At 42.2% G+C, this 27,489-nt stretch overlaps 1 protein-coding gene across 6 annotated transcripts in view; it reads left to right on the plus strand.

The window, feature by feature from the left end:
- DGKD (diacylglycerol kinase delta) overlaps positions 1–27,489 on the plus strand; it is a 60,047-nt gene that overhangs the window by 20,072 nt on the left and 12,486 nt on the right. For 4 of the 6 annotated variants that reach the window (XM_065844371.2, XM_071812407.1, XM_065844370.2 and 1 more), the window contains exons 4-21: positions 10,673–10,777; positions 11,585–11,717; positions 12,588–12,694; positions 13,237–13,362; positions 14,454–14,556; positions 15,061–15,223; positions 17,232–17,340; positions 18,094–18,233; positions 18,930–19,014; positions 19,578–19,672; positions 19,772–19,871; positions 20,026–20,299; positions 22,121–22,282; positions 23,036–23,164; positions 24,127–24,223; positions 25,141–25,251; positions 25,948–26,044; positions 26,797–26,904. In XM_065844371.2, the coding sequence (XP_065700443.2) occupies positions 10,673–10,777; positions 11,585–11,717; positions 12,588–12,694; positions 13,237–13,362; positions 14,454–14,556; positions 15,061–15,223; positions 17,232–17,340; positions 18,094–18,233; positions 18,930–19,014; positions 19,578–19,672; positions 19,772–19,871; positions 20,026–20,299; positions 22,121–22,282; positions 23,036–23,164; positions 24,127–24,223; positions 25,141–25,251; positions 25,948–26,044; positions 26,797–26,904 (2,244 nt within the window). Of the gene's footprint in view, positions 1–390; positions 599–889; positions 1,031–10,672; positions 10,778–11,584; positions 11,718–12,587; positions 12,695–13,236; positions 13,363–14,453; positions 14,557–15,060; positions 15,224–17,231; positions 17,341–18,093; positions 18,234–18,929; positions 19,015–19,577; positions 19,673–19,771; positions 19,872–20,025; positions 20,300–22,120; positions 22,283–23,035; positions 23,165–24,126; positions 24,224–25,140; positions 25,252–25,947; positions 26,045–26,796; positions 26,905–27,489 lie in introns of those variants that run through there. The other 2 variants (XM_071812408.1, XM_065844373.2) reach the window with 2 other exon arrangements.

Genomic DNA, 27,489 nt, shown 5'->3' on the forward strand with positions numbered 1-27,489 from the left:
GTACCTATATTGTGTTTCAATATGATTCTTAGATGGTGATTTTGTGAAGATTTTTCATTTGTGGACTTTCACCCTCATTCATGTAACATAGATTACAACATTCACTTTCTTATTCAGACCTTTGAGATCCCAGAGGAGAAAGCTCCTCTCTGTTGAAGATGTGGGTGGTTTGATTTCTTCTTTCTGATGCTTTAGTGGAAGTGAAGCTCAGTCAGAGCACGTTGTTGAGTGCCAGGAGCCATGCTGTTGTCTCCTGTCTGTAGTTAAAGGCTCTTCACTGGAAGAGGTGGAGCTTGAACTTCTGAGCTCCTGTAAACCCTTTTTTGTTGGGAAGTACCTCTCAGCCCAGCCACAGACAGGAAACAGCATATTATTACAGTCAGTGCCTGCCGCTCCACTGCCGTCAGAAGGAAACTTATCCCAGCTCCTCCTTAAGCAGACAACTAATCAAGCTTGTGGCAAGTGGAACATAGCTCAGAAAGGCTGACCACAGAGGAGACTAATCTTATTAATTGCATGTCAAGCAATCTGTTTAGTTTTTTTCCTGAGGGAGTAGGCTGCTCTGGACACTAGCTTAGAGGAAGATTGAACGTGAAAGGTAAGAAAGTCCGAGTTTTCTGGACTGAGCCCTGAGAAAATTGGCACCTGTGCCAGTGTAGTAGATCATCAGGATGTCAGGTTCTTTTGCTTCAAGTTCCTGCTGTTCAGGTGTTCTCTCCTGCGTGGATTTATGTAGATAAGTTCTCCAGAATCAGGGTTAAAGGGGAATGTGCTGTTGGAAATACTGCACCCCTCAGTTAAGAACTGCTGTTGATTAACTGATGATTCACCCCGACCAATGTCACAGGAGAGAGGAAGTGTTGAGATTAGAGTAATACCTCTCTTTCAGAGCACTTGCGTGTCTGGAGGCAACAGTGGTTGTGGTAGGTTGAAGAACAGGGAATTGCTGGTGCACCTGAACAAGAAAGAGCATGTTGTCGTCTCTGGGAAGCAGCATGGATGTCGTTCTCCAGCCCTATGAAACTCTGAGGTGTGCTACATTTTCTGTTACTACCTCCTTGTTACTAAGTGCTGTCTGTGTTCAGCAGCAAAGGTGCCAGTTTCTGTCCTGTGCAATTTTATGTGACTGTCTGATCTCCTTCAGACTGTGTATTTTTGTCGTGTTGTCCCAGGGCTTGTTGATGCTGTGGAGAAATAGCATGAATCTTCATTTTTGGGGTAGTTAACCTTTCCTAAAAACACAGGGCAAAGTTATTGAACTTTAATAAAAGGTGAAAGTGCTGAGGGTGTTTCCTCATTGTGAGAATATGTTGTTGATGTCTGCAGATTCATTTCACAGTGGAGTGAAAGTACATTTGTCTTTTCTGTGATTTTGTGTCAAGTTAAATTTTTTGTATTAGTGCTTTTAATGTGAAAGTATATCCTTTTTAGCAGAGCAGGCAGTGGAGCCTTCTCTGAAGTGTTTGGTTTTGAAAGAGTGAATAAAACTGCTGAAGCTACATGTCAGGCAGCAAGTCTGCTGCTCGTGTCGAGCGCAGGAGCTGAGTGTCTGTAAGGCACTGTTGGAACAAGAGGAGCTCAGATCAGAGGTTACTTGTGCTGGTTTGAAATACAAGCTTCGAGAAAGAGCATGTGACTTATTTTTATGAGGAGAGAGAATATAAGAACTTTTGTTACGAGCTGTTTGTATAAAGTCAGACTTGGACTTGGAGCTTGGGCTGCTCCTTCATACACAGCTGTGGATTGCCTTGTTAAGATTTGGGGAAGGGGAAGATTAGAAAGAGGGTCTCGTGAAAGGCATGGTTCTTACCCCTTGCTTTTTAAAGTCTCTTCTCTAAATTGGCCAAAATTAGAGTGCACATTTGTAAGTCAGGCTTTGCTGGGGGTTGTTGTCTCTTCCACACCCATGTGTGTACACGTTGAGGAACTGTACACTCTGCTAGTGCTCTTACTCTGTTTATATTGGCAGCTGTCAGAATTTCCTTTAGAAGCAACTGAAAATATGAGTGGAGCCATGAATTGCCATGTCCAGGATTGCTCGGCTGGTTTTCCCCCCTCCCTTCATTAAGTGCAGTTTGCTCCCCATTTCCTGTCAGAACCGCTGCAGTTTCAAAATAGTTTGCTATTTTAGTAGTTTGTAATCCAGACTTGAGTGCAGTTTTTTCTGATTGAGAAAAGGCCTTTTGGTAAACAGACCATTATGAGTCACTGTTAGTCAGTGAAAATAAGCATTTAAAATCCTTTCATATCAAGGATTTTTAAGACTTACTCCAGTCTCCTGCAGGAGCTGGTTATTAGTCTGCTTGTAGAAAAGAAGGAAAAGTCTGAAGAAGAGCCATCAAAAAGAGGATAAATGTGGAAGAAAATTTTGGAGTCTGGAAGAAGTTGCTGCGGGTGGAGAGGTCTGGCAATTGGTACTGTATGTTACAGAATGACCCCCAAATATGTATGGTAGGAGTTCTTAAGAAAGATGAAGCTACTGTAAGAGAAAGGGGTCAAGACTGAGCTTTATGAATTTTACTGTGAGACAGGATAGATAAGAGAGCTTGAAAGTGAAGGCAACTGTTTGTGAAGAGCTTTTCTTTCCCTAGACGGGAAGTTTACCGCTTTGAAATTAGTGTCTGTTATTGCCCTTGTGCCTGAACAGTAAAGCTTTTGTTTGATAATCCCTTTGCTCTTTGTAACCTTCATGCTGTGTTTGGTGTTTTATCTACATTCCCAGGCAAGGCTGCACATTCCAGCATCTCCTCTCCCATTCAGGTGAGGACGAAAAGGCAGCACAACTTGTGGCAACCAGGACATTTCAGAACATGATGGGTTTAGTTTTATATGGGAGAAAGACTTATTTTTATGTACATCTTTGCTGTGGTCATTTTGACAGGCAGGGAAGGGCTTGCTAATAGTATTTGCAGGAATGAGGTCTTCCTGGTTGTGGTGCTTGTGATGGTTGTGGTGCTTGTGATGGTTGTGGTGCTTGTGATGGTTGTGGTGCTTGTGAGGTTTCGCTGTTGCGATGTGTAAAACAGGCATAGTCTTTGCCTGGTGACCCAGTGTGGAAAGCTGGTGGGTTCATCAGGCTGTTGAAAGCTGTTCATTTCCTTTTGTGCTGTTATAGCTACTAGCCTATTTTCAATGCAGCTAAGGTTAGGGGAATGTGAGGAGCTGTTACTAACAATAAGCTGTCAGTAACAGGTCATTTTCCTACCGTGGACAAGGACTTTTATTGCTCAATCCTGTGATTTATTAGCTGCTAGCCTTGATATGTATGATCCCACTGAGACAGCAGCTCTACCACTGGGGAACGTTGACCTGCCCCTCTGTTCATGGTTTTGCTTCTGTTTGAGTGAATAGAAAGGTTACTCTGAAATATCCTTTACCTTCTCAAATGTGCAGCTCTCTCTGAACAGTGTTGTTCTGTTGGAGAACTCTTTTCCTGGCAGGACTGTGTCCTTTGGAAAACGGATGAAGTGATGCATGTGTGCATCTGCTGCATGAGGTGGAGGGTGGGTGGATGACAGAGCTGTGCTAAGATGCTCTGGCACTGGCATGGCAGCCCTGCTGGTTCCCCTTTGGTGCTGCTCCATTCATGTAGATCTCAAGTGACTAATAGGCACAAATTACCAGGATTGTCTGCATTTCCTACCTGCTAACAGTAGTAGTGACCATCTTGCATGCTCCGGGTTTTGACAGCCATTAAGCTGTTGCCAACGTCTCAAAATCCACAGCCATTAAGCTGTTGAAAACGTCTCAAAATCCTCTCGTTGTCTGTGCTCCTCTTACCAATTGCCAAGAACAGGAATGTGCCTTGTTTAGGAATAGAGTTTCCAGCAGCATGTAGGAATGTGACCCTGGTATGAGGGATGATCATTTTCCCAGGGAACACTCTGTCTGGCCTGCTTTCCTGCTGCAGCATTGGGGAAGATAGGGACTGGGAGAAAGCGCAGATGGAGGGTCACCAGGAGTTGAACTTGATCTTAAGGCACAGCGTAGCGGTGGTGAGTGCCAGCGCTCAGACAAGATGTAATGTGCGACCCCTTGGCAGACCAGGTGCCAAGGTGAATGAACCTAATCATGTAAAAATGGTCCTGAAGAGACCACACCACGTGTTGTACCTGCTTTCCTATGGAACTGAGATGTTATAAATTTTACATATTGAAAAATAAGATAAAACAGCCATGTGGAAGTTGGGGATAAAATACCCAGTATAGTGTGAACAGAGATTTGTGCACTTAAGGTTTTGAGGAAAATCTTGTTATCGGTACTGAGGAAAAAGAAAAAAAAAAGAAAAGACAGAATTTGGCACAACTATAAGAACATTAATGACTTGTTTTATTTGGTGGAGAGTTTCCATAGGAGGAAGATGGTCATTTTAGCAGGAAAAAAAGATCCTGAACTATATAAAAAATGAAACTGGTACATTTCTCCAGTGTCCTCTGAAAAACTTCCTTTTCTTTTGCTCTTCAGAGTAGCATCCAGGTTTTGAGGAGAGAGACTCAGCAGTGAGTTAACTGGACTGAATTTGTGGGCAAAACTAGGTGAAAGCTGAATTGCAAATCGAAAGGGGATGTTGTCTGTGGACGAAGGCAAGCCTCAGCCCCCCATTTGTATTTCTGTGTTCCAAACTTTAGAGACCTACTAAAGTCATGCTGACTTGCGGTTTAAGGCTTTGCTGGCCTGATGCTGAGCTCCAGATTGTTGCAGCAGCTGGCATCAATGAGACAGGCTTTTAAGATTTTAAGTGTAAAAGACTCGTTTGAGTCTGAAACTCATGCTTTGATTTTCCTTTCTTCTCCGTTTTTCACAGTCATCTTTTAACCTTAATCGTTTTTGCCCTCTGTGAGTTCAGCAGTCATGTTTGAAAGACAAAGTGACTTTGCTGGTTTGTGAATCTTATTAAGGAACACGGGCAAGGTGCTTTAAAGTACACCAGTGTGCATTTCACTACCGCTGTTGCTGAAACAGGAGCTGAAGTGGATTAAAGGGCTGGGTCCCTGTTACAATCTCACCCGGTTTTCCTTTCTGAGTTTTTGGGTTCACAGGATGCCCAGAGCTCACTCCTCTATACAAAAGCAGATGTAGCAGTTAGCTGCAGGTGATGGACGTTTTCCTGCCTTTGCCATATGTGGTCATGCTGAAGGTTTTGCCTGCACCAGCACTGTTCTCACAGCTATTTCATTTTTTTCTAGTTGCAGTTACTAGGTCTTTTGAGCTGCAGAAGTTCCTGCTTTCCCTCTACCCAAGTCATCAACTATTTGGAATAGTCTGGGATCTCTTTGGGGGGTTTGTGAGTAGCACCTTTGAACATTAGACTATATTTGGACAGGATGTGAGTAAAAGGAAGCAGTCAGAATGAGCAGGTGTTCTCATACCCTCGCTTTTGGCCACTCCGAGAAATGTGTCACATCAGAAAAACTATATTTAGCAAAGTTGTATGTCCCCCCTCACCCCGTCTCTCCCCGCAGTATTTCTTCAGCCAGCTCTGTGATTGGGCCAGTGTGATCTTTAACTTGTTTTGCCATCTTTTGTGGTCATGAAGCTTGCCAGATCTACTCTGATAACAAACAGTCCCAACACATGTTTGTCCAGGCTGTCACTTTTTTGCTGAGAAGTTTCTGGGCAGCCAGAAAATGCTGAAGGAGGAAGTGAGCAGAGATGATAAAGTTGCCTTTGATGGCAGCAAGAACAGAGAATGAATTTTACGCTGTTTGGTGGAGGGAGATTGCTTAGTACAGCAAAACACCAAAGGGTGAAGTGTAGCAGATATCCATTTAAAATTTGGTCTAATATAAGGAGTCTTTTTTGGACTGCCTTTCTGATCCGATTATTCACAGCTGTTCATTAGAGAAGGACATCCAGGGACATCCAGTCCATTTTTAGAATGTGAAATGAGAAATTTTCTTTGGTTGTCTCTGTTGTTTGCCAGCTGGCCTGATTTGAAAAGTCAGTAAACTGGTGTTAGTTTTGGACAGGAGAGTGTGGGTCAGCGTAAGGGGTAGGGGTTAACAGCTGGTAAGAGGGCATGTGCTGTGAGGAGGAGGCAGTGGAGATGAAGCTCAATTTTGGAGAAGTGTCAGGGGAGCATCAGTATTTGCAGAAATCAGCCAGTGAAGGCATGGCTTTTTTTAGATGTAGATTTTTTTAGGTTTAGAGTAAGCAAGCTTGAAAATTGAGAGTTTCTCTGATTGACTTGAAATGGCTCATCTGCACAGAGGGCTCGCAACTGCCTGCAGAAAGGTGACTTGATAAGTAGGTGATTGTCACCGTAATTGCCACAAAAGATATTTCTGGGGTTTCATATGCCTTGAGGAGTTTGTAAATGAAGCTGCGTCCTGGTTTGAAATGTCTTTAAGCCTTCCTGCCATTCCCAGCTCTCCTAATAGCTTTTCAGGGCTGATTAGAGGGATTGGCAGCTTTTTCCCCCAGAGGTGTTGTTGAGCTTTTTTGCTGGTCCGTATTAGGTCTCAGTAAAGTCACCGTGCAGTGAGCTCTGAGCACATGGGTATGTGGGCATCCAGTTCCTACCAAGGAGTGAAATCTAAAGAACCTCACCCAAAAGTTCAATAGCATTTAGGATTTAAAAAAAAAAAAAAAAAGTAATATTGCCTTTTTAGGAAGAACAAGCACTTTTAATTTACGTAATTGCTCATATCTAGATAAAATTCTGAGCTGTTTCAGGGTGGGAACACTCACAGTTCTGCCAATCCCCAAACAGGCCAAAAATGTATGAGATTATAAATAAATCTTAAAACTTTTATTGTGGTTTTTTTTAACTCCTAATAGGGCAGCCCCCATCCTAAGTAAAAAGCAATTGGGTCGTTGTTTTTTTGCTCTCCATTTATATGAGAACAAGAGGTCACTGGATGACATTACTGCTTTGTAAATTTAGAACAAATAAAAGGAAATGCTGCTTCACCTAGTGCGTCGTCATCCTGTGGAATATACTGTTCCAGGATGTTAGTCAAAAGCTGGAACATAAAAAAATAGCTGGACTGTGCTGGTTTCTAGCCACATTTGCCAACAGGGATAACCAAGGGATAGCCAAGCCTCGCGTTCCAGGGCATTGGCTCGGCGTGGCTGCAGCTGAGAGCAAACGCCCTGGACTCCCTGGCTCGGAAAGAACAGCTTTTCAGGGGGAGGATTGCTGTGGCTTCTTTTGGAGATGACAGGATTTTTGTGTGTGTGTGTATGTGTGTGAGTTGTTAGAGTGATCATCGGTCTCGTTTAGCCAGCCCAGTGTATGTGATAGCCTTTCTCCTTCAGTTAGCATCCTTCACCAGGGGGGTGTCCGGAGCTGAAATTACCAGCTCAGGCAGGAGGAGGTAAAAGCGGCAGGATGATGGTTTTCCTTTCCACATGAGTTAGAGCGTGTTTTTATTGATCTCAGCTCTGCCCTTGTGGAGGAGGTGTTGTGATGTGCCTGTTGCACACCAGCAGCTGCCTGCAGTGAACACGCTTACAGGTGCCCGGTGTCGACTGTGTGAGGCTGTGTGAAAGACACTGCTCTGGGAAGGAAGTGTCCCTATTTACATGTTTCTGGATTCCCAATTATCCTCATTAAAATATTTAACTGTAACACCGCTGTATGTTAATCAGAAAAACAGGTTTGTCTGGTTTCTTAATTTCCCCGAAGAACTGTTACACCAGTTACAATAAAATCTTATCTGTCCTTCGCAGTGAAGCCTGAATTGTCCCGATCTGTCCTCCTTAGAACAGGAGTGAGGGTTGAGATTGTATTCTTTGGTTTTTCATCTCTGATGACACCATTAAATCCCAATGCAGATGTTGCTTTAGAACTGACTAATGGGAAATGCTCTTCTTAAATTTGTCTCGCACAAAATTGCACTTTATTTGCAGTTTTGTAGTTACACAACAGATCCTTTATTTTAATTCTGTGACTTTGTCTGGATGATTCAAGTATGAAAATCTTCTGGATCTCTTTATTTGTCGTTTTGTCTTATGAACTTTAACTTTGTTCTTTGAACAGAGGATTGTCCAACACTGAATGTGGGGATTTTTAAGATGATGCAGTAGGTGACTTCAGGAATTAGTGGTTTTGTATATTGGGCAGTCTCTCCAGTGATCCAGGAAGTCAGTAGCCTCAGAAGTTAATTGTCTGTGTCTGTGTCTGTGTTTCTGTATTTTATACCAATGTTTTAAATTTCATGTCTTCCAAGGTGATTTAAAAATTATACTATGTACTTTGCATTTACCTTTTTGATTTTTTTTTTTTAAAAAAAGAAAAATTGGGAAAGAGCACTGGAGTGTTCCGAAATGGGATTGTGATGATAATAAATTCATTTTAGCAACTGTTTTAAATTAATTTTCCCCACTGCCCAAGGGCGTGCTGGTGGCTTGTTGAATGAACTGGTGGTTCCTTATGTAAACTGGCTGGTTTCAAACCAATGAAAGTTCCTTGGATGCTTTGTCCTAGGATATTTGGTCTTTATATAGGGTACTGTTGTACATATACAATTATAGATGTTCTTGGCTTTACCACCAGAAAAAAAAGTGGGGGGCTTTGCGCTGCTTGAACAAATTATTTGAACTTGGTGTTACTTTGAGCGAGAAAACTGCTTCCTCTTAGCTGGGCTCCAGAAGTGCTGCTCACTCTTCCCTAACTTCATGCTGATTTTTGCAGTAGTGTTTCATGTTCTGTGAAAGGTTTCTCTTGGGTGGGCATTCTTGCATGGCAGAGTTTTTGATGGAAATATAGTTAACGGCCCCATTTTCCACTTTCCTAATGAAAAAGAAAGATTCCTGGGATTACCTTCTTTGGGAATAAATTTTCCTAGAGCTGGAATTGTTTAAAGGAAAAGTCAGGGAAGAGGAAAGGAATTATTCAAAGTTTTATTTTTAAAAATTTGTAAATATTTATTTCTGTTTGCTTACAACTGATACAGATCAGGTAATTTTGTCCAAGATAGAATGCTCCATGCCAAAACTGGGTTTCTTATATGAATGGCCCTGCTTTGAAAAAGTATTAGACTCCATTCATTGCCTGCTTAATGTGTCTGTAGCACCCAGTTCTAGGGATTGGTAATGCTGACATGGGTAGAATTGGCATTATTGCACGTGAATGCTACAGTCTGTCCTATGGAGATAAATGTATTTTGAAAATTGAAGGGCTTAAAAAAAACCCAGAAATTTACAGGTCTATCTTTTTTGTTGACATTACATGCACATTTCTTAGTGAATGCTCTGAGGCACTTTAAGGTCAGCTAAAAGTTTGATGTTCAACTTCAGAGGGTTTTATTCTTCATCAGTTTTATGAATGATAATGAGACTAGTGAGAAACAGTCTGGAAAACTGTAATTAACAGGGGTTATGTATTGGGGGGATGTGTGTGGATTTTTTGCTGTTTCTTAACAAAACTTCAGTTGCTTGCTTGCAAGAGCCACATGAATGCCATGAACCGGACACAATCCTAGTTTGTTTAAACTCATTACTTCAGATGTTAGGGTGCAATTTGCTGCAAAACCAGATGATGTAGACAATTTTTTTCATGTACAAAATGTAGAGGGGGCACAGGAGGGTTTGGGCTGCTGGAAGTTTTTACAATTGACATAAAGGGGAGCCTTTTGATTTTTGTTAATGATCCTTATAATTAATGCGGCTTTTCTTAAATCCAGATCTTGCAAACACTTCAATATCAGTCTAATTTAAGAAGTCAGTTGGATGGAAATCAGTACAGAGGTGTGCACAGGGAGGCAATAAGATAACTACAGTGTGGGGAAGAAAGATTTTTGTCTCTGGAAGAATAAATGTTGATTTATAGCCCAGTCTGCACCCCAGCTGAATGGGGAACCCTATGGACAGCAGACATGGTCCTTTGAAGAGCTGGGAGCTTTTATTTCTCTCTGCTGCCGCCATCTGACGAAAGGAGAGAACATTGGTGGCAGGCTACAGGGAGACCTGTCTGCATTCCGTCTTCTGCTGGTTTGTTAGAACACCAAACTCTTTGTTTAACACAGGGCAGCTAATGCATGGAAGTTAGCCCAGGGGAGAAACACACTGAGGAGAGTATTTTTAGAGGAGGGCAAAGTCATCACAGCCTCAAGCTGCCAGTGGAACATATGGTGGAATGTCTTTTATGTAATAATGTAGGACAAACCCTCAGGAAACATGAGGGTTCGGAATACAGTGATTTCTCTTCTAGATTTTTTGTTTTGTTTGATTTCTTCTCTTCTCCCTCCCCACTTGTTATGACTCTAGACAGGTTTTTCGTACGATGTTACAGAGCATGTTATCTAATTTATTAATCGCTAGAAACTGGTACGTTATGGTGTTAACAAAATATTTTAATGTTGTTGCCAATTTTAAAAGTCATCAAGTACTTTAAAAATCTTATGTAAGTTTTGCGTGTGTAATATTTTACCTTTTACTGCTCTGTGCTTGTTTTGTGTTTTGTTGTTGTTTGAAAGCTTTCTTCACTCAGTTCATTATTGGGAATGACAGCTAATATCTCTGTGGTTCTGTACATTTATGAAGGAATTAAGGTATGTTACTGTGCAAGAGAAACACGGTGGAATGGTGCAAATCACTTCTGCTCTGTTATGTGGCTCACTACTTCTGAAAATAGCTCCAATAGACTACACTGGTGATAACATGTTCTCTTGCTGTCTCTCACTGACATACCCAGAATACACACTATTAATTTTCTCTCGCTCTTCAGATTATCACTCCATGTCGGAAACTCATCCTTTGTGCTGATAACAGGAAAGAGATGGAAGATTGGATTGCAGCACTGAAGACTGTACAAAACCGTGAACATTTTGAGGTAACAGGAAATGTGCTTTCTCTCCTAAATAGCAGCTTGTTTTGAGATCGGAGTCAGCTAACAGTGAAGTTAATGGAGGTCATTTTTATTGACTATAATGGGTATAGTGGTAGGCCTTCTGTATAAACTATCCCAAATTTGAATCTGCAAAGAATGCTTGCGTTTTTTTGTACTCTCCCTTGGTAACATTGAGAGCACTTTCCAGACTATGGGTAGATTTTGAAATACAATTCTCTTCCTCATTGTCTTTTCACTCTTCAGTTATTCTCCCTGTCCTGATTCATGTTTTTTCTGCTTGGTGTTTTGCCCACTTCAGTGCATCTGTTTGCTGTTTGGGCCCTAATTAGACCAGCACTGCCAATAAAAGAAGGTGTATTGTCTTTTCCCTACTCTGATGCTTCTCTCCCTGTTGTCTCATCCCTTATGCTGGCACAAGCATTCCTCTGCTATGCAATAAATCAGGTTGGGGAACTGATCTTCCTGAAAACTGTACCTGACAAAAAAATGAGGAAGGATCAGTTCTCCAGCAGACGAATTTTCCAGTTCGTTTCACTTGTAGTGAGACAAGGATGGGAGGTAGCACAGGAGCGGGAATGAAGGTGTGGCTTCTTCTTCAAGTAGTCTCTTCTGACTTAAAGACCTTCTGGAGTTGGAGTATTGTGTATAAAGTGCCTGTAGCTTACACTTCCCTGGTAAAAATGTTCCGTTTCTGCCTTTCCTGACTACTATGTGCAAGTCTTTGTTCTAAGGAAGAACAAGTCTTGTTCCTCTACTTTAGGCTTTGCTGTAATACATTTATTTTATTAGTCTACCCAGTATAGCATGGACCATTTCTCAGGGATGCATAACTGGTACGCCTGCTCACACGCTCGGCCAACGTACTGCAATGTGTGTCGGGAGGCATTATCTGGAGTCACATCACATGGCCTCTCATGTGAAGGTAAGTGGTTTCTTCTCTCCTGTTTTTGGAGCATCATCTTTATAGACCAGTGCCATATTCCACAGATAATTTAAGAGGAATATTGTTACTGGTCTGCAAAAAGATGTAGAAGAATGCTGCATAATAAATTTGAGAGAGCTAGAGGCTGTGTATGAGATTGGAGATATTTTCTGGACCTGATGCTGAAAGCCTTTGCTACTGAATCCCTTTCCCTTCACAGAGAATTTTCCTGCAGGAGTCAAGATCAGGATCTTGGCATTTTGTAAAAGGATAATAGATGTGATGATGTTTTCATGCTGGTTTTAATGTTGGACCTGACAGGAATATATCTGATTATTTTTTTCCTGTATAGTGTCATCCCTTATTAAAATTATGCTTCTGAAGTGAACAGGCATGTACTTCTGAGGTATCAGATAGAATATTCATAAGAATGCTCCTGTTCATAAGAATAATCATATTTGTAAGAACATCCGTGTGAAGAGTTTGAATGCCAGGAGGTTATTCTTTGTCAGCTTTGACATAGCAGACATGCCTGGCTGCACACAGCTCATATTTCTAGTGTGAATGCGGTTACACCCACACTGTGTAAAAGGATGTAGGAGATGTATGGCTATGTAAATCATGTCAAATTTAACAAGGTGATAACTAAGCTTTGTACAAGCAACTGGCAAAAGTGACAAGGCAAGAATTAATAGCTAGCTCATCTTACTCAGTGTGCTTGGGGCTGATAGTTTTGGCAGGGCTGACAAGGGCAGTGTGTGCCCATGCCTTCTTCTGGAGCCAAATATGGTCACTTGGGAAAGCTTTTGCACAGAATGCCACATTGCATGCTCTGAGGCAGGATTGATTTATTCTTCTCTTCCTCTCTAGTGTGCAAGTTTAAAGCCCACAAGCGGTGTGCTGTGCGGGCAACCAATAACTGCAAGTGGACGACTCTGGCTTCCATCGGAAAGGATATCATTGAGGATGAAGATGGGGTAGGCATTAGTCTTAACTCTTCTGGCCTTACCGTGATGTGGAAGCACTGTCACGTGCTCTGTAGCTTTCTTCAGTGCACAAATAACAGATTCTGCCTTTGTGTGTTACTAACGTGGGAAATGCCTTTACTGTCAGAGCATGAGATTCTGCATGAAAAGTCCAACCGGGGTAGCGAGGATTCCTTATTAGGATGAGACTCCTGCTATGGACCAAGGAGTTGAGGTTAAATCATTGGAGGCATGTGGAACCTGGTCTAAGTTTTGGCAAAAGAAAGATAAAAGAGTACCTTAACATATGGGATGTTTCATGCAAAGTCAGTGTTTCCTGGGTAGCCTGGAGCGAGTCACCTGCTCTCTTTGTGCTCAAACGTGATGTAAAATGTCAAAAATGCTCCTTGGGTGTATTCTAGATGTTGGCTTTGCTGTCCTTGAACAGTGCATGTAAAGCCTTGCCTCTCTGTATGTCTCAGTACCACATCCTGTGCCCTTGAGTTGCACTCTGGAAAGTCCATATTGCTTCTCTCCCTCTATACCACTTGCAGATCTCGATGCCACATCAGTGGTTGGAAGGAAACCTGCCCGTGAGTGCCAAATGCACCGTGTGTGATAAAACCTGTGGCAGTGTCCTACGTTTGCAAGACTGGCGCTGCCTTTGGTGCAAAGCCATGGTGAGTTGAATAACCTTGGTGATTTCTGTAAAAGGGTAGTCTTTGATCAGCTCTTTGTTGTGTTCTTTTGTTGACATTTACTTCAAATGAAGTCTCTAACTGTGCTGTCAGTATTTGACAGGAAAGACTTTATTGTTCTTTCTCTAGATGATAAACAGCCTGCAAGAGAGAGAAATATAAATTTGTGCTGAAAAGTATCATTTTGATGCATAAAAGTAAAACCTGAAATAAATATGGCTTCTTTGCAAACTCCTTTTCTTTTGGTAGTGAGCTTTCATAGAAGAATCTAATTACACTAATATGAATCAATGCCTCAGGCATGGGAGATGTTGGATTTTAAGGAGCCATTATTTTTCATTTCTATAAGTTGAAAAGATACAACAAAAAAGGACAAAAAAGAATAATAAGCTATTGTAATAGTAGCAATCTCCCTTCCCATTGCATTTTTCTTGCCTTACCACTGCAGTGATGCAGATCTTGCTATGTTTCCAGTTGTCTATAATATTAATAAGAGAAGTATGACAAAATATGTGTTTGTAATGGGGGCCCAGGAGCTCAAACCCCAAGCAAACCCTCTACCTTGCAGTCTTCTTGTACCAGAAATGACAAGTGCCCTAGTCTACTTTTTATTTCCTTTTTTGGGTGGCTTTATCAATCTCTTCTTCTCTTACCTCTTTATGTCCCTCATATCTTCCTACTTTGTTTTTTGCTTTCTTGCTTTCTTGAATTCCCAGCTTTTTCTTTTGTTTCTACTTTTGATCTCTCAGCTGAGACTAGGATTTAGCGAACAGGATGCCTGAAGGCTCTTAAAGCCACAGAATCTCTTTATCAGGTCCTCTCGGCACTCAATGTGATAGTTTCATAAATTCAAATGGCAGAAAAGGTAGATACTAGTGGAAAGAGGAGAATTAGTAGAAGGCTCTGATTAGATAATTCTTAAAATAAGTTTATCAATTGACATTTCTTTGGACTCGAGCCCTCTTCCTTTCTTACTCTTCCTTTACAGCCTCTTGTTGGGGCTTTATGAGTTATACCACAGTGCCCAAAAGAGTCTGGATAATTTTTCTTTTTTTTTCTGGTGGTGTTTTCAGGTACACACAGCATGTAAAGAGTTGTTGCCAAACAAGTGCCCTCTTGGGCTGTGCAAAGTATCTGTCATTCCTCCTACTGCGCTTAACAGCATTGATTCCGACGGTAAGTATCACTAGCAAGTAGTGCTGCCTTTTTCTTCCCCTCAGCCACAGTCTCTTCAGCTAAGGCTGGTAATGCCAGACTCTGGCAACTGAAAATTCTGCTTTTGGTGTTGCTGGAATTGCAAACTGGAAGTCATTGCTGAAGTGTGGGAGTGAACTGTTTGCATTCAGTTTATTACCCCATAACGTCATTATTTGCTGAGCTACAGCTGTTAAAATTTTTTGAGAACAACTATATTGCAGAAGCAGTTTGGGAAGGTTGGGGAAGCTGAAAATTTTGGCATACTGCTAGGAGATAAGTGTGACACTTGGCAGCGTGAGGTGTGGTTCATGCTGGATTCAGGGCTGTGCACATTTGGTTTTTGGTGCCACAAGCACCAGGAAAGCGTTGGCTTCCTCACAGCTCTGCTGGGTTGTGCCGTGTTGTTTTTTTCTTACTTTGGCTCCATGGGCAGCTTCACATCTCTTGGCTTTTCGTCCCTCTCCTTTCTCTTTTCCCCAACAGGTTTTTGGAAAGCTACTTGTCCCCCTTCTTGCACAAGCCCTTTGTTGGTCTTTGTCAACTCCAAAAGTGGAGACAACCAAGGCGTAAAATTTCTACGAAGATTCAAGCAACTACTGAATCCAGCCCAGGTCTTTGACCTCATGAATGGAGGACCTCACCTCGGGTAAGCAGATGTTCTATTGAAGCACAAATTCCTTGTAAATACAAGAAAAGTACGAGTGATTTATTTGATTATAAGCTCATGCTCAAGTATAACAAGGAACCTATTCCTCAGAGCAGACTGAACACATGTGAAGTTTGAAGGAGTTTTCCCCTCTCTGTGTTTAGTGCTATTGCTTAGATAAAACCAAAGATGTTGAAAAAGACTATTACTTCCATTCATCAGTAAGAGCGGAACAGCTTAAGGGGTTTTGGGGGAATTCCAGAAACATTCCCCTGGAAGAAGACCAAGCGTGGGAAGCATGAATCCAGAATAAAACTTGTCAGCAAACAGACCTGTAACAGCCATCCTGATATACTGTTAACAGGAGTTAACTTGAATTAAATCAGGTGAACAGGCAAACATTGTAGATAGCAAATGAATATTGTCAAAATTAGATTTATCCAGAAATAAGTTACTTGGGAAGTATGTAAACCTTCCATCCCTTACGTGTTTTATGGTGATATTGGGAAGACACCTTAGGAATGCTTTTGCTGAGGTTGGATTCCAGGCTTGTTCTACAGATTACACTAGAATATCTCTGGATTAAAAAAAAAAAAAAAGTGAGTGCTGTGGAATAGATTCCTTTAGTGTATTTCTGCAAAGCTGTTTAATATAAAAAACCAAAAAGTTTGGTCTCTAGTTTGCCTCTTTCCAAACATTTCTCTGTTGCATCATATTTGAGTAATTTTTGTCATGAATGGATGGTTCTTTTAATAAGAGCCAACACAATATGAATTTCCTTCATATTTTTCTAACTGTGACCCAGAAGTCTAAGTCAGGGAGTGTCCACTTCTGGACAAGTGACCATTAGGGTCTGCTTTCCTGAGAACTGTTGTGGTTTCTCGTTGCTAAACACTGGCCTTTAAAACTGCAGTGTGCTCTCCAAGGGATGTGTTTGAGTGGTAAATAATTTATAGAAAACTTTTAAAATTAAAATTTTTTCCTTCCCCTCCCAAGTTGGACTGGTGGTAGAGAGTATTTTTGCTTTTAAGCAGGAGAGAAGGGAGGGAATAATTATTTTCTCAAGCTGTGGTGCATACTTGTAAAACAGCTGCTCTTGTTTGCGTTCTTAAAAAGGCAATGGTGGTATGGGGTAAAGGCTGCTTCTTCATGATGTAAGTATTCTGAACTGGTGCCAGTCACACTGTACTGTAAGGTGGTGTCATTTCTGACACATTTTTCATGTGTCAGCAGTGCTTTAAGAAATAAGCATTTTCGTGTACTAGAGTAAATGCTGTTTAGGTAATAATAAAAAATATATATATATACACAAAACAAAAATAAGAGCTGGCAGTACTTCTGGAAGATGTTCAGTAAGAAGTACAATTTCCAACAGCTTAAGGAGAGGTTGCTTTTAATATTCTGAAAAGGGTGAATAGAGAAATTCACACTTGTCTTGCTGATGAGTTGTTTGCCTGACTGCAGGACAGAGGAGGCGCAGGAGCATTGATTTGTTGCCTTCCCAGAAGGACTAAAGCTTGTGAGGCTTTACATCCACTCACTGTTGTCTGTTTACTGAGGGACTGCAGAAAGTTCCTACTCTTCAAGCTTTGCTTTAATCTGTGTGGCCTTGAATGTGATGACATCAGAGCACTCCGAACAATGACAAATAACTAATGCTGGGTTGAATACAGCAAATCTGCAAAAAGGAAATAATTCAACGGATAGTCTGCTATCTAATGCTTGTCTCCTGTTCAGACAAAAATGCCCTGCTTTAGTAGAGGATTATGTCTGGGACATACTTCTGTAGTGAATAGCCATTGTAAATTGCTTAACTATATGTATAATTCCTTATTTATAATAATTTCAATGCATCTGTAATCTGATAGTGGCCCGTATTCATTGCGAAATCAGAACCTACTTTAAGCAAATCTGCCATGTTTATTGCTTAGATTGGAATTGTTTATCATTTCTTTCTGTAACAGCTGATTGTTCTTCTCTCTTGCTTTTTTCTTTCCCTCCTCTGTAGTTTACGCTTATTCCAGAAATTTGACACTTTCCGGATTCTAGTTTGCGGTGGGGACGGAAGTGTTGGCTGGGTTCTCTCTGAAATTGATAGCCTCAATCTTCACAAGCAGGTACCTGCCCAAAGAGTTTGGTGGGATGAAAGAATCAATGATAGCAGCGTGGGTTAAAGAGGACTTTCTTTGCTCATACAGATGTAGTTTACCCCAGGGCCAGAGCTGCTGAAAGCTCACTACAGCAGTGTTCTTGCAGTAGTGTTCTTTGAGAAGCAGTACTGAACTAATTAATTATTGCTGTCACCAGTGTTCTTCCACAACTTAAGAGATGCAGCTTTTGGAGTAGCTCGGAGTTACTCCTGCTCTGTTGCCACTCAGAAAGGGCTGCAGTTAGAAAACTTGGAGTTCCACAAGGGTTGTGCTCCTCATCTCTTCCCTTTAATTCTCATGATGTAGTTTCTGAGTCTTGGGATAGACAGAGTCTTCATTGGAGCAGAGGTATCATACAATGTTTGATTATTTTCCATTTTACCTTGGAGAGGTCTATGCTAATGTTACAGAAAAAGCAATAGCACCACCTGATGGTTAAATAAATACATCTGTAGAAGTGGTTACTTTTAGCAAGGTGTTCCTTGAGATGGTAGCGGTATTACAGTCCTCTCAATTAACAACTTAAAAGTAGAGGAAATTTTTCCATACTTACATGTTCTTCTGGCTGTTTTCCCCATCCGGTTACTTTCTCCTCACCCTGGGACTAGCTGTTTCTCAATGACTGGTCTCCATAAGGAATCAGTCATGTTACCTGTGGCTGTTTGTGGCTTTTTTTTTCTCATTTGAATCTCAGTTTTGGTTTCCTTTTCTGTAACGCAGTGCCAGCTGGGAGTGCTGCCCTTGGGAACAGGGAATGACCTTGCCCGTGTGTTAGGCTGGGGGTCTGCGTGTGATGATGATACCCAGCTCCCGCAGATCCTGGAAAAGCTGGAGAGGGCCAGTACCAAAATGCTGGACAGGTGAGTAACCATCACCCAAAATCTTCAAGGAGAACCGGACAGTTCTTGATTCTGCCCAGCTGCTGGACTTTTTACTAACGCCAGTTAGCATTTTTTCCTTTATAATCCTGTGTCACCCTTTAACAACAAAAGGTAGTCTGGCTTTTTGTATCGCTGCTGCAGAATAGTAATGAGTGAAATTGTCCAGTGTCCTCTCTTGTGTTTGAGTTCTCACCAATTGAATTTGTCATGATTTTTTTTTTTTTTAGGCTGATTTTTTTTCTTGGTAAATGTGAACCAGTTTATCTTGAGTTTGGCTTAGAAATAAAAGTTGAATGCAGAAATTGACTTCTTGATGCATAGTATTGATATAACCTGTATATTTTTGTACATTTAAAAGGCTTCTTGTCTTTAGAGTTGCATCTTGGCATCTGTTATGGTGAATCAAGAAATGCCCATAGAACTTCTGTGAGAGAGGGAAGACATACAGAGAGGTTCTGTGTGCTGTAGGATACCTGTTCATAGTGTCATCCTTCCCTTCTCCCCCCGTTCAGCCCCTCTGCAGTTCTGTTGCAACTCTGTGGCTTCTTTACACGAGTTATGCCCCTGTCAACATGCTATTTGTTCTGCTTTGAGGTTCTAACCTGTTATGTCCTTTGGATAAAGGAGGAAATCATCTGCCTTGTTGTGACAAATATGATGCCTCCTTTTCAACAGGTGGAGCATCATGGTGTATGAAACCAAACTCCCTCGCCAGGCCTCCACTTCCACAGTCACTGAAGATTTCAGTGAGGATTCTGAGGTACTTTGTGAAACACAGAGGGCAGGGGACTGGGAACAACAACTTCAGAATGGACAAACTAGGAGGCAGTGGTTTAGTTCACATGGATCAGGTCGGAACCATGACTTGGGCATAGCAGGAGCTACAAAGATCTGGGTGCTTCAAGTCAATGAAGTATTATGGAGAAGGATGGAGGTTGGGTTACCAAAGTCAACGACCATAATGAGGGATGAGAAGAAAATGCTTTGAAAGAGGACCGAGAGGAAATGACTGACTTTTATTTGCTGTCATGACATGAAGTTGTTCAATGCTGGAAAGCTGCGCATGGCAGTCATAAAAAAAACAGTTTTAGATCCGCAGTTGATAAGAGACTCTTAAGAACTGCGCTGCTGATGATTTCTAGGTTCAGAATTAGATTCCGATTCAGGTCTTCGGTACGTAACTGAGCCCTGGACTGCACAACTTTTCCAGGGCAAAAAGAACCTGTAGGATGACAGGTACTTTCTGGGGAACAAGTGGTACACAGCATATATTGTAATGCTGGGAAGCAGCACCCCCAGTGGCTTGTTTCTGATTGTCACCAGGTGCAGAAGATTCTCTTCTATGAAGACTCTGTGGCTGCTCATTTGTCCAAAATTTTGACTTCTGACCAACACTCAGTGGTCATCTCCTCAGCCAAGTGAGTACTTAGAGGACAGCTGCCATAAGTGAAAGTTGCACTGTGAACATCTTGAGACCATCCTTGCATGACCTTGTTGTCACTACCTGCTTTGTCTAGGGTGCTTTGTGAAACAGTGAAGGATTTTGTGGCTCGAGTAGGAAAAGCCTATGAGAAGGCAACGGAAAGCTCAGAGGAATCAGAGGTCATGGCCAGGAAGGTAAAATTGGAAACATTGTTGGGTTTCTACTTTTGTAGTGGAAAATGGCTCTGTTTTCAGAGAACTAGGACAGCAGCAATTCAGCAAGCACTAAAGTAATTGAGCTACCTAGTCTACTGTTACTCTTCCTCAAATGTTCTTCTTCGCTTTGTAGTGCTCTGTCCTGAAGGAGAAGCTGGACTCATTGCTGAAGACACTGAATGATGAATCTCAAGCATCTTCATCTCTGCCAAACCCTCCTCCCACCATTGCAGAGGAAACCGAAGATGGGGATGGGTCAGGCAGTGCTGGTGATTCTTCTAGCGACCGATCGGTGGGCTCATCATGTACTGCACGGCCCCAGATATTTCGTCCCCGAGAACAGCTCATGTTGAGAGCCAACAGCTTGAAAAAAGCCATTCGTCAGATAATAGAGCATGCAGAAAAAGGTAACCTGTTACAAGTCCTGCTTGTGACTTCCTGAGAAGTATAAATTTCCTTTATTCCAGAGGGGAGTAGGGTTCTTTATTAAAAACAGCTTTCCTGACCTGGAGAAGCTATTCAGTAAGCCTGGCTGTTTAGTTTCAGCATCATTTATGCCAAATCCACCTGTCTGAAACATGTATTGGTAAATAAACCTGAATAAGCCAGGGTGTGTTCTCTCAGGGCTGATTTAGGAAGTAACTGCCCTCCCACACTCTGTTCATTTGCATTTCCTGGCTGTCCCCACCCATACCACAATTGTGTCAGCGCAACTGCTTGTGTGGCCTTGCAGTAAAACAGATCTGAAAATACATGGCAAGAAAGTATCTTAAGTATTTTAACTTGGATTGTTTCAGAAATCTCTTTATAGTAGAGCCCAGCAAAACAATGCAGTGGTGCAACCGCGAGGGAGAACAGGAACTTCTTAAACTAGCTTTGTCACTGGGAAAATACGTTGGTTCTGTCCCCTGTTAACTTCCTGGACAGGTGACCCTCTTCTCCATATGGTGACCCTTATCTCTCTCCAGCTACTCATATTTTCATATTTTCAAAGTTTCATTTCCTTCAGAAAGCATCAGTGTCCCAGATGTTAATCATAAAATCAGTGGTTTAACTGAGACCAAAGGGAAGTAATTAACAGCTTATTGCTGGAGATAAAAGTGTTGAAATTGCAGATGTGACATGTGTGCACACCTAAGTGTGTGCTATGAACAACTTTGCAGTTAGTACTGATGATTGCAGTGTTTCCAGCACTACAATATTCTGTAGAACCTATCTGGTTAAGTTACATGAGATGATGAAGTCGAGCATACAGTCTGCTTCTGGTGAAGCACAAGTCTTAACCTCGCTGCTGCCCTATTTGACGCTGCTTACCTTGTGCTGATTTAATGTTTGTTGGAGTTCTTTTGGAGCCCAACCAATTTGCTTAGTCCAGCAAGAAGAGTTTGTATTTCTGCTGGGCAAGCCGGTTGGATTGCAGCATGAGTAGTTTTGATGAACTCCTGAGTCAGCACAAGGTGGGGGAAAAGACTGAAAGACAGGGGTCTTGTTCCCCTGCAGTGGCAGTGGGCTGGTAGAGCAGCTCCGGGCTGTTCACAGACCTGTGCCCGCTGAGGGGCTGCTGAGGAGGAAAGACCTCTTGTCACAAGCAAAGGAAGTTTTGATTTCTGTAGGCAATGTGCTAGCATTCAATTCGCTCTTGGGCAAACTCCAGTTACATTTCAAATGTATGTGTTCAGCTTCTCCAAACAATTTTTCTTCTTCTGAAGTATGTAATCCAATTATTTTCTCTGTTTGTATTGTTCTTTACCAACTGCTGTTTCTTCCTTCTGATGATATATGTCTAAGTGCACTTTTCAAGTGGCTTATCCTATTGCCCTAGTACAGATTAAGCCAAGAGAAAATTCATTAAATGTATCATTTAATGTCCATCTGGTTAGAATTTCTGACAACACCTAAATGCAAATAAATGGAAGCCCATCACCTGTAGCACAGTTCGCATCTTGGGAGGCCTGAGTGCCTGTAACATTAAAGGTGGCCACTTCTATTTAGAGCCTCACTGCTAAAGAACTTAGCAAAGAAAACAGGAGGCTAAGGCAGCCCAGTTCCGAAAGCTCTCCAGAACAGAGCTTAGTTGAGACAAATGATATAGGAAAGCTTTTTGTTATTCCTGTTCTTTCTTTGAAGGAAACATGGCCTTTAGAGTCCCATCTGATTGTTTTTTACATCAATGGAAAGTGTTTCTTTCTAGAAGAGCTGTGAAGCACTCACCTGCTTTCTCCTTACAGCCGTGGATGAGCAGAACGCACAGACCCAGGAGCAAGAGGGCTTCCTCCTTAGTCTCTCGGCCTCTGAAGAGGGCAAGGAGCTGAGGAATGAGGATAAAATCTCCCTGCAGTCGTCCCACAGCAGCAGCTATGGAGTGTCCAAGGGGAGAAGCCAGCGGAAAGGTACTGCTCCAGGTCTGCCACCATGCAGATCTTGCCTGCAAGTTACCACTCTGTTAGTTGTAAAGAGTGAGGGGAGTGCTACACATATTACCTTCCAAGTTCTGTTTTTTTTTTTCATTTTTGAATGATTGCTCTTCAGATGCCAGGCCTTGCAGGTTCCTGTACTCTACCCTCTGTGTCGTAAACCCCACCTTTTGCTGCGTCTCTGGTGGCTGGTCCATGATCTTAGTCCAGGAGCCTGGGTTTCAGAAATTGTCTTGCACCTTAGCCACTAATCTGGGTTCTCTTGGCTTTCAGTGCTTGGAAGAGGATGGTCTTGAGAATTTTTCATGTCATCTGACTGATGACACCTCCCTGTAAGCTCCTGCCATCCTTTGCAGATGACAGAGAGCAGAAACCAGTTTGCTTTAATAACTGTGTTATATGAATAATTTGTTAGAGATCCGTGATCACTGCAAATATATTTGGAACTTACCTGAGTATTGATTGGAAGCCAGATACCCTGTTTGTTGTTTCTGATATTTGCTTGTGGCATTTTGGCACCTGCAGTCTGAGAGGTTTTCTGTCTGCACACATGCCCCATCTCTGTCTCTTAATGACTGCCTCTGTCAGCTCTTTGTTTTCTGGTGGCTAGAGTGTTTTGTTGTTGAGTGATGCCTAACCCAGTCTTGCTGCTTGGGCTGTGCTGCTGTGTGCTGGTCTGAATCACGTTGTTATGTTTGTCAACAGCCATGTCTGTGTTGTCTTTTACAGCGCCCAAATCTCCTTGTGAAAGACTAATAAACAAAGGAAGTTTATCGCTGGGCAGCTCTGCATCTCTTCCTCCCCAGACAGGAAACCGGGACAACTTGCCAATGCTGAACACAAAAATCCTCTACCCAAGTAAGTGGAACACCCTCCACTTCCCATTGAGTCAGCCAACTGAGTATGGGTGACAGTAGCACAGGCTGCAGCCTCCACATGAAAACATGAAATTGTCCTGCCTGATGTCCTTCTGTGCAGGGCCAGCTTGGAGATAAATACCTTTGTGCATAACTTTCCACTAGGACCAAAAAGTGGAGATTTGGAGGGAGCTGTAATAGTTTTCAGCTTGTAACTCAGACTTAGACACAGATTTGTATTAATGCTGTGCAGTGGCAGAGTTTAGATGCCAATTGCAAGGAGATACTGAGCTCAAAGTAATCTTGAGAAGGCCGATACGATGCTGCTGAGAGGGGTTTCTGAAGAGTGGCAGCATAGGCTGGGAGCAGCAGTCCCTTCCTGTGAAAACCAAAGTCACTGGAGGTGCACAGACCCATCAGAATTCCCACCTCCGATGTCTTGTGTAGCAACTTCTCCCCATCACCGTGGCGCTGTCCATCTCTTCCCCCAAATTACTTGTTCAAACTGTGTCTTCTGGAAGCAGGTAGTTTCCTTTCTCTCTGACAAAGCTGCTGTTTGTGGGTTGCCAGCTAATAGTTTAAGCATCTGAAAACAGTAATTCTTGAGCAACTTGGAGAATAACTTCAGTCCTCTTCCTCTGTCTCTACGCATTGAAGCAAGGACATTGCATGTCACCCTGGAACAAAAAAGCTGCTGCGGTGAATACACTCCTGTTTCCCATTTCCATGTGTCTGTACAACGGTGCTGCTGGATTTAGGTGGTATCTTGTCAGTCAGAAACCCTTCTCCTAACTGAAAGAGCTAAGCCTTCTGGAATGAAAGAAAGTATTATTGCTATTTGCTTTCCCCACTGAATGACAAGAGTTAATATATTCTGCCTTGTCACCTTGTCTCTGAGATTGAAGTTACCTGTTTTCTGCTTATTATTAATCACACTCTTCCCTGTGGTCTATTTTCCTACAGATATCCGTGCTGGCATGTCTGGTTCTTTGCCTGGGAGCTCTGTCATCAGCCGATTGTTGATCCATGCTGATCCCTTTAATTCTGAGCCTGAAAACCTGTGAGTATGCCCAGGAGGTTGAAGGGAGGGAGTGGGTGTTTCCAAATGGACCTCAGCAGAGAAGCAGATTAGGTTATAGAGGTAAATAATGGACTGCAGCAGCCTAGAGTTCTGTAAATGAATTCATACACTGGGTGCCAGTCAGAATCACCTTATGTAGTTATATGTGTGGTGACACATCTGGCTCATGGTAGGAGATTTTTTTGTGAGAATGAAATCTAGATCAGTCTTCTCCCTAGACTGAGAGATGACTCCAGTTTCCAGTTAGTAGCCAGTAACCTGTGGAGGAATCGCCACCCTTACAGCATGGAGGCCTGAGAAAGGTCATGGGGAGGCAACTGGGAAGTGTGATATGAAGACTTCCTCAGGCTGTTTCTGCTGAACTGTTTAACAGTAAAAATCCACTGATAGAGACTTCTAAGTTTTTTTAATGGGATTCAGTGCTTCTGAGATGAATAGCTGACACTTTGGAGGTCTTTTGTCAGGCTCTTTAGGTAACATGTAATATATATATATATATATACACACATATATATATAAAAGCAATTAGTATTGCTCATGTTTTGTGGGACTTCTTACACTATGCCGGTGACCGGTAACATAGCTTTTCGTAAATGAAGTGTGGACTTCTGAGTATGTTTCTGTGGCAAGAGGAGAATTCTTCTGCAAATATTGTGGCTGTGAAGTCTTATGGACAGAGGCTGCAGGACAGAGACCTCTGCTCAGTAGCCGCTTTTATGATCTTTCTGGTAGGTTTTAGGCAGTTCCCAGCAGTGCTTATTAGAGCATGCTGGCGCACAGCTTTCTTGTTCTCCTTTTTATGCAAGAGAATTATGAAGTGTCAGAGGGGGCATGTGAGATGTATACCAAACAGTACATAGACTTAGGAGTGGGAGTTCTCTTCTTGTGTTTGGCAGTGAATGTTACACAGAGAAGTGTGTCATGAATAATTACTTTGGAATTGGACTGGATGCAAAGATTTCTTTGGACTTCAACAACAAACGTGATGAGCACCCAGAGAAATGCAGGTGGGTTTGGCTTTGGCTACTGCCAGAGGTGATGGAAATGACTTCATGTTTCTGTGCGGTTTTGGAGCCGACTGTGTACAAGTGTGTTGAACATGTATATTGTCAATATTGTTTGCATAATCCCCCTTCAAGCTTTGAAATAATGATGGAGGAGATTAGCTACTGATTTATTACTGATTCATTGCACTGTTGTGGCTTATGTAAGATCTTTGAGTAGCTATGTCAGTGTGGTTTTAGTGCATTGGTTCTGTTTACTTCATGATCTTAGATTTTTCTCCTGGGATTTCTGTTTAACTGTAAGATAATCACATCTCAGCTCTAAATGCCACCGGGGCCTTGATCCTAACTTAATACAAACCACAGGTTTTGGTCTTTTGAATACCTGGGCAGCTACAGGATGCTTTGTGTTGCTAGGATTGGTCCCTTCGCTATACTTGAGCGACTGCTGGAAAACACTGTTGATGTGGTGTACGAGATTGACAAGTTCTGTGCCAGGGGAATTCCTACCTGACATTTATTTAAAGGAGAGTAGGTTCCTAGCACAACCAGTGGCCATTTTGAGTGCTTGATGCTTTTGGAAGCAAAGCACCTTTGTGTTTTAGGATGTTGGAGGCACCATTTCAATGTGTTGGATTTTTTCCCCTCTAAGTGAAAAGGTGAATGCTTATGCTGACTTTTTCAATTTTTCCCCCTTAGAAGTCGTACTAAAAACATGATGTGGTATGGAGTATTGGGGACCAAGGAGCTGCTACACAGAACATACAAAAACCTGGAGCAGAAAGTCTTGCTGGAGGTGAGGAATTAACATGCCCTCCTGTTCCTAAAACTGGGATGCCTAATTGCATCTCCTTCAGACATGGACTTCGGCTTGGTTGTTCTGTTTGGTGATGTTGCAGTGTTTCCCGTGCCTGCCCGATAGAATGTACTTCCTGTATCTCACCCTGAACTAGTAGAAGTGGCTTTGCCTGGTTCTGAGAGATAACTTGTATTCTCAGCTTGTAGGGGAAGTGTCGTCCTACTGGAAAGGATTAGCTGTAGAGGAGATTGTTATGTTTTATGTGGCATCTCATATGAATGCATCATTTTAGAAAGGAGGTGTAGTGGAAAGCTCTTAATTTATGTTATAATGTACATCAAACTGGAAAAGAAATCTTCTTGTGTAGGCCATGTACAGCACAAACAGGTAGCTTGCAGGAAGAGACTCTCATCGCAGCAGACTGTGTAGGTGTTTCAGAAGTTTAATTTCCCCTTCTGGAGGAATAAACCAGAGGCTTTGCCAAGCCTTTCAGGTGTGCCCTGTTCCTCTTTGGGGAAAAGAAGCAATAGTACTTGTCTAAAATCCATGTCTGCTGAAAGAAGCGTGGTTTATGAGACATGAGTGGATATATTCTACAATGCTAGGCCAACAATAAACAGGAAGAAACCTGAATTAGTTTATTACTGAGCTGTGCGGGCTGTTTTCTGTTCTTAGAGCGTGTGCTCTGGCAGGGGGGGCTCTCTCCTGCTGTGCTTAGAGTAAGTAACGTCACCTTCTTTTCTGTGCAGTGTGATGGGAGGCCAATCCCTTTGCCCAGCCTCCAGGGAATTGCTGTACTCAACATTCCCAGCTATGCAGGAGGCACCAACTTCTGGGGGGGAACCAAGGAAGATGATGTGAGTAATCTCTAAGGCAATCCAGGAAATGTTTCTCCTTACTGTTGCTTTTGAAGTCATAGCCCCTGAGAGTAGTACTTGGAAGAGGAGGGCAAGGGGCCTGTCTGCATGTACTTTCTATGTGAAGGGCATAAGATACTGAAATCCAGTCTTCAGCAGCTTCGCACTCAAGCAGTCTGTAATGATTCAGGGAAAAAAACAAAACAAAACAAAAAAACCCCAACAAAATTTAAAAAACCCCACAACAGACCATTTGGATGTCCAGGAAGTATATTAGATTGACCTTGTCCCCACAGACTGCCTGATAATAAAACCCCTTGAAGGCCAAGGGAGTTAGATCCCCTCAGAAACGTTGTATTATTTGTGATAAAAAAGTGCCTACTCTCGTAATTACTGCCTTGGGGCCTTATAGCTTCTGTGTTCGAATTATACTTCAGCTGCCATTGGAAGCACAGTAGGAATATCAAGGCTCCTCTTTCTCCCTTCTAGCTCCCTGCAGATCTTCACCTTCAAGTCTTGTTGTTAATTTTATACAGAGTAAATAGCACAATTGAAAACCATCCCCCAGATCTGCAGCAATAGGGG

Source organism: Patagioenas fasciata, chromosome 9 (assembly GCF_037038585.1).
Source record: "Patagioenas fasciata isolate bPatFas1 chromosome 9, bPatFas1.hap1, whole genome shotgun sequence".
NCBI lineage: Eukaryota > Metazoa > Chordata > Aves > Columbiformes > Columbidae > Patagioenas > Patagioenas fasciata.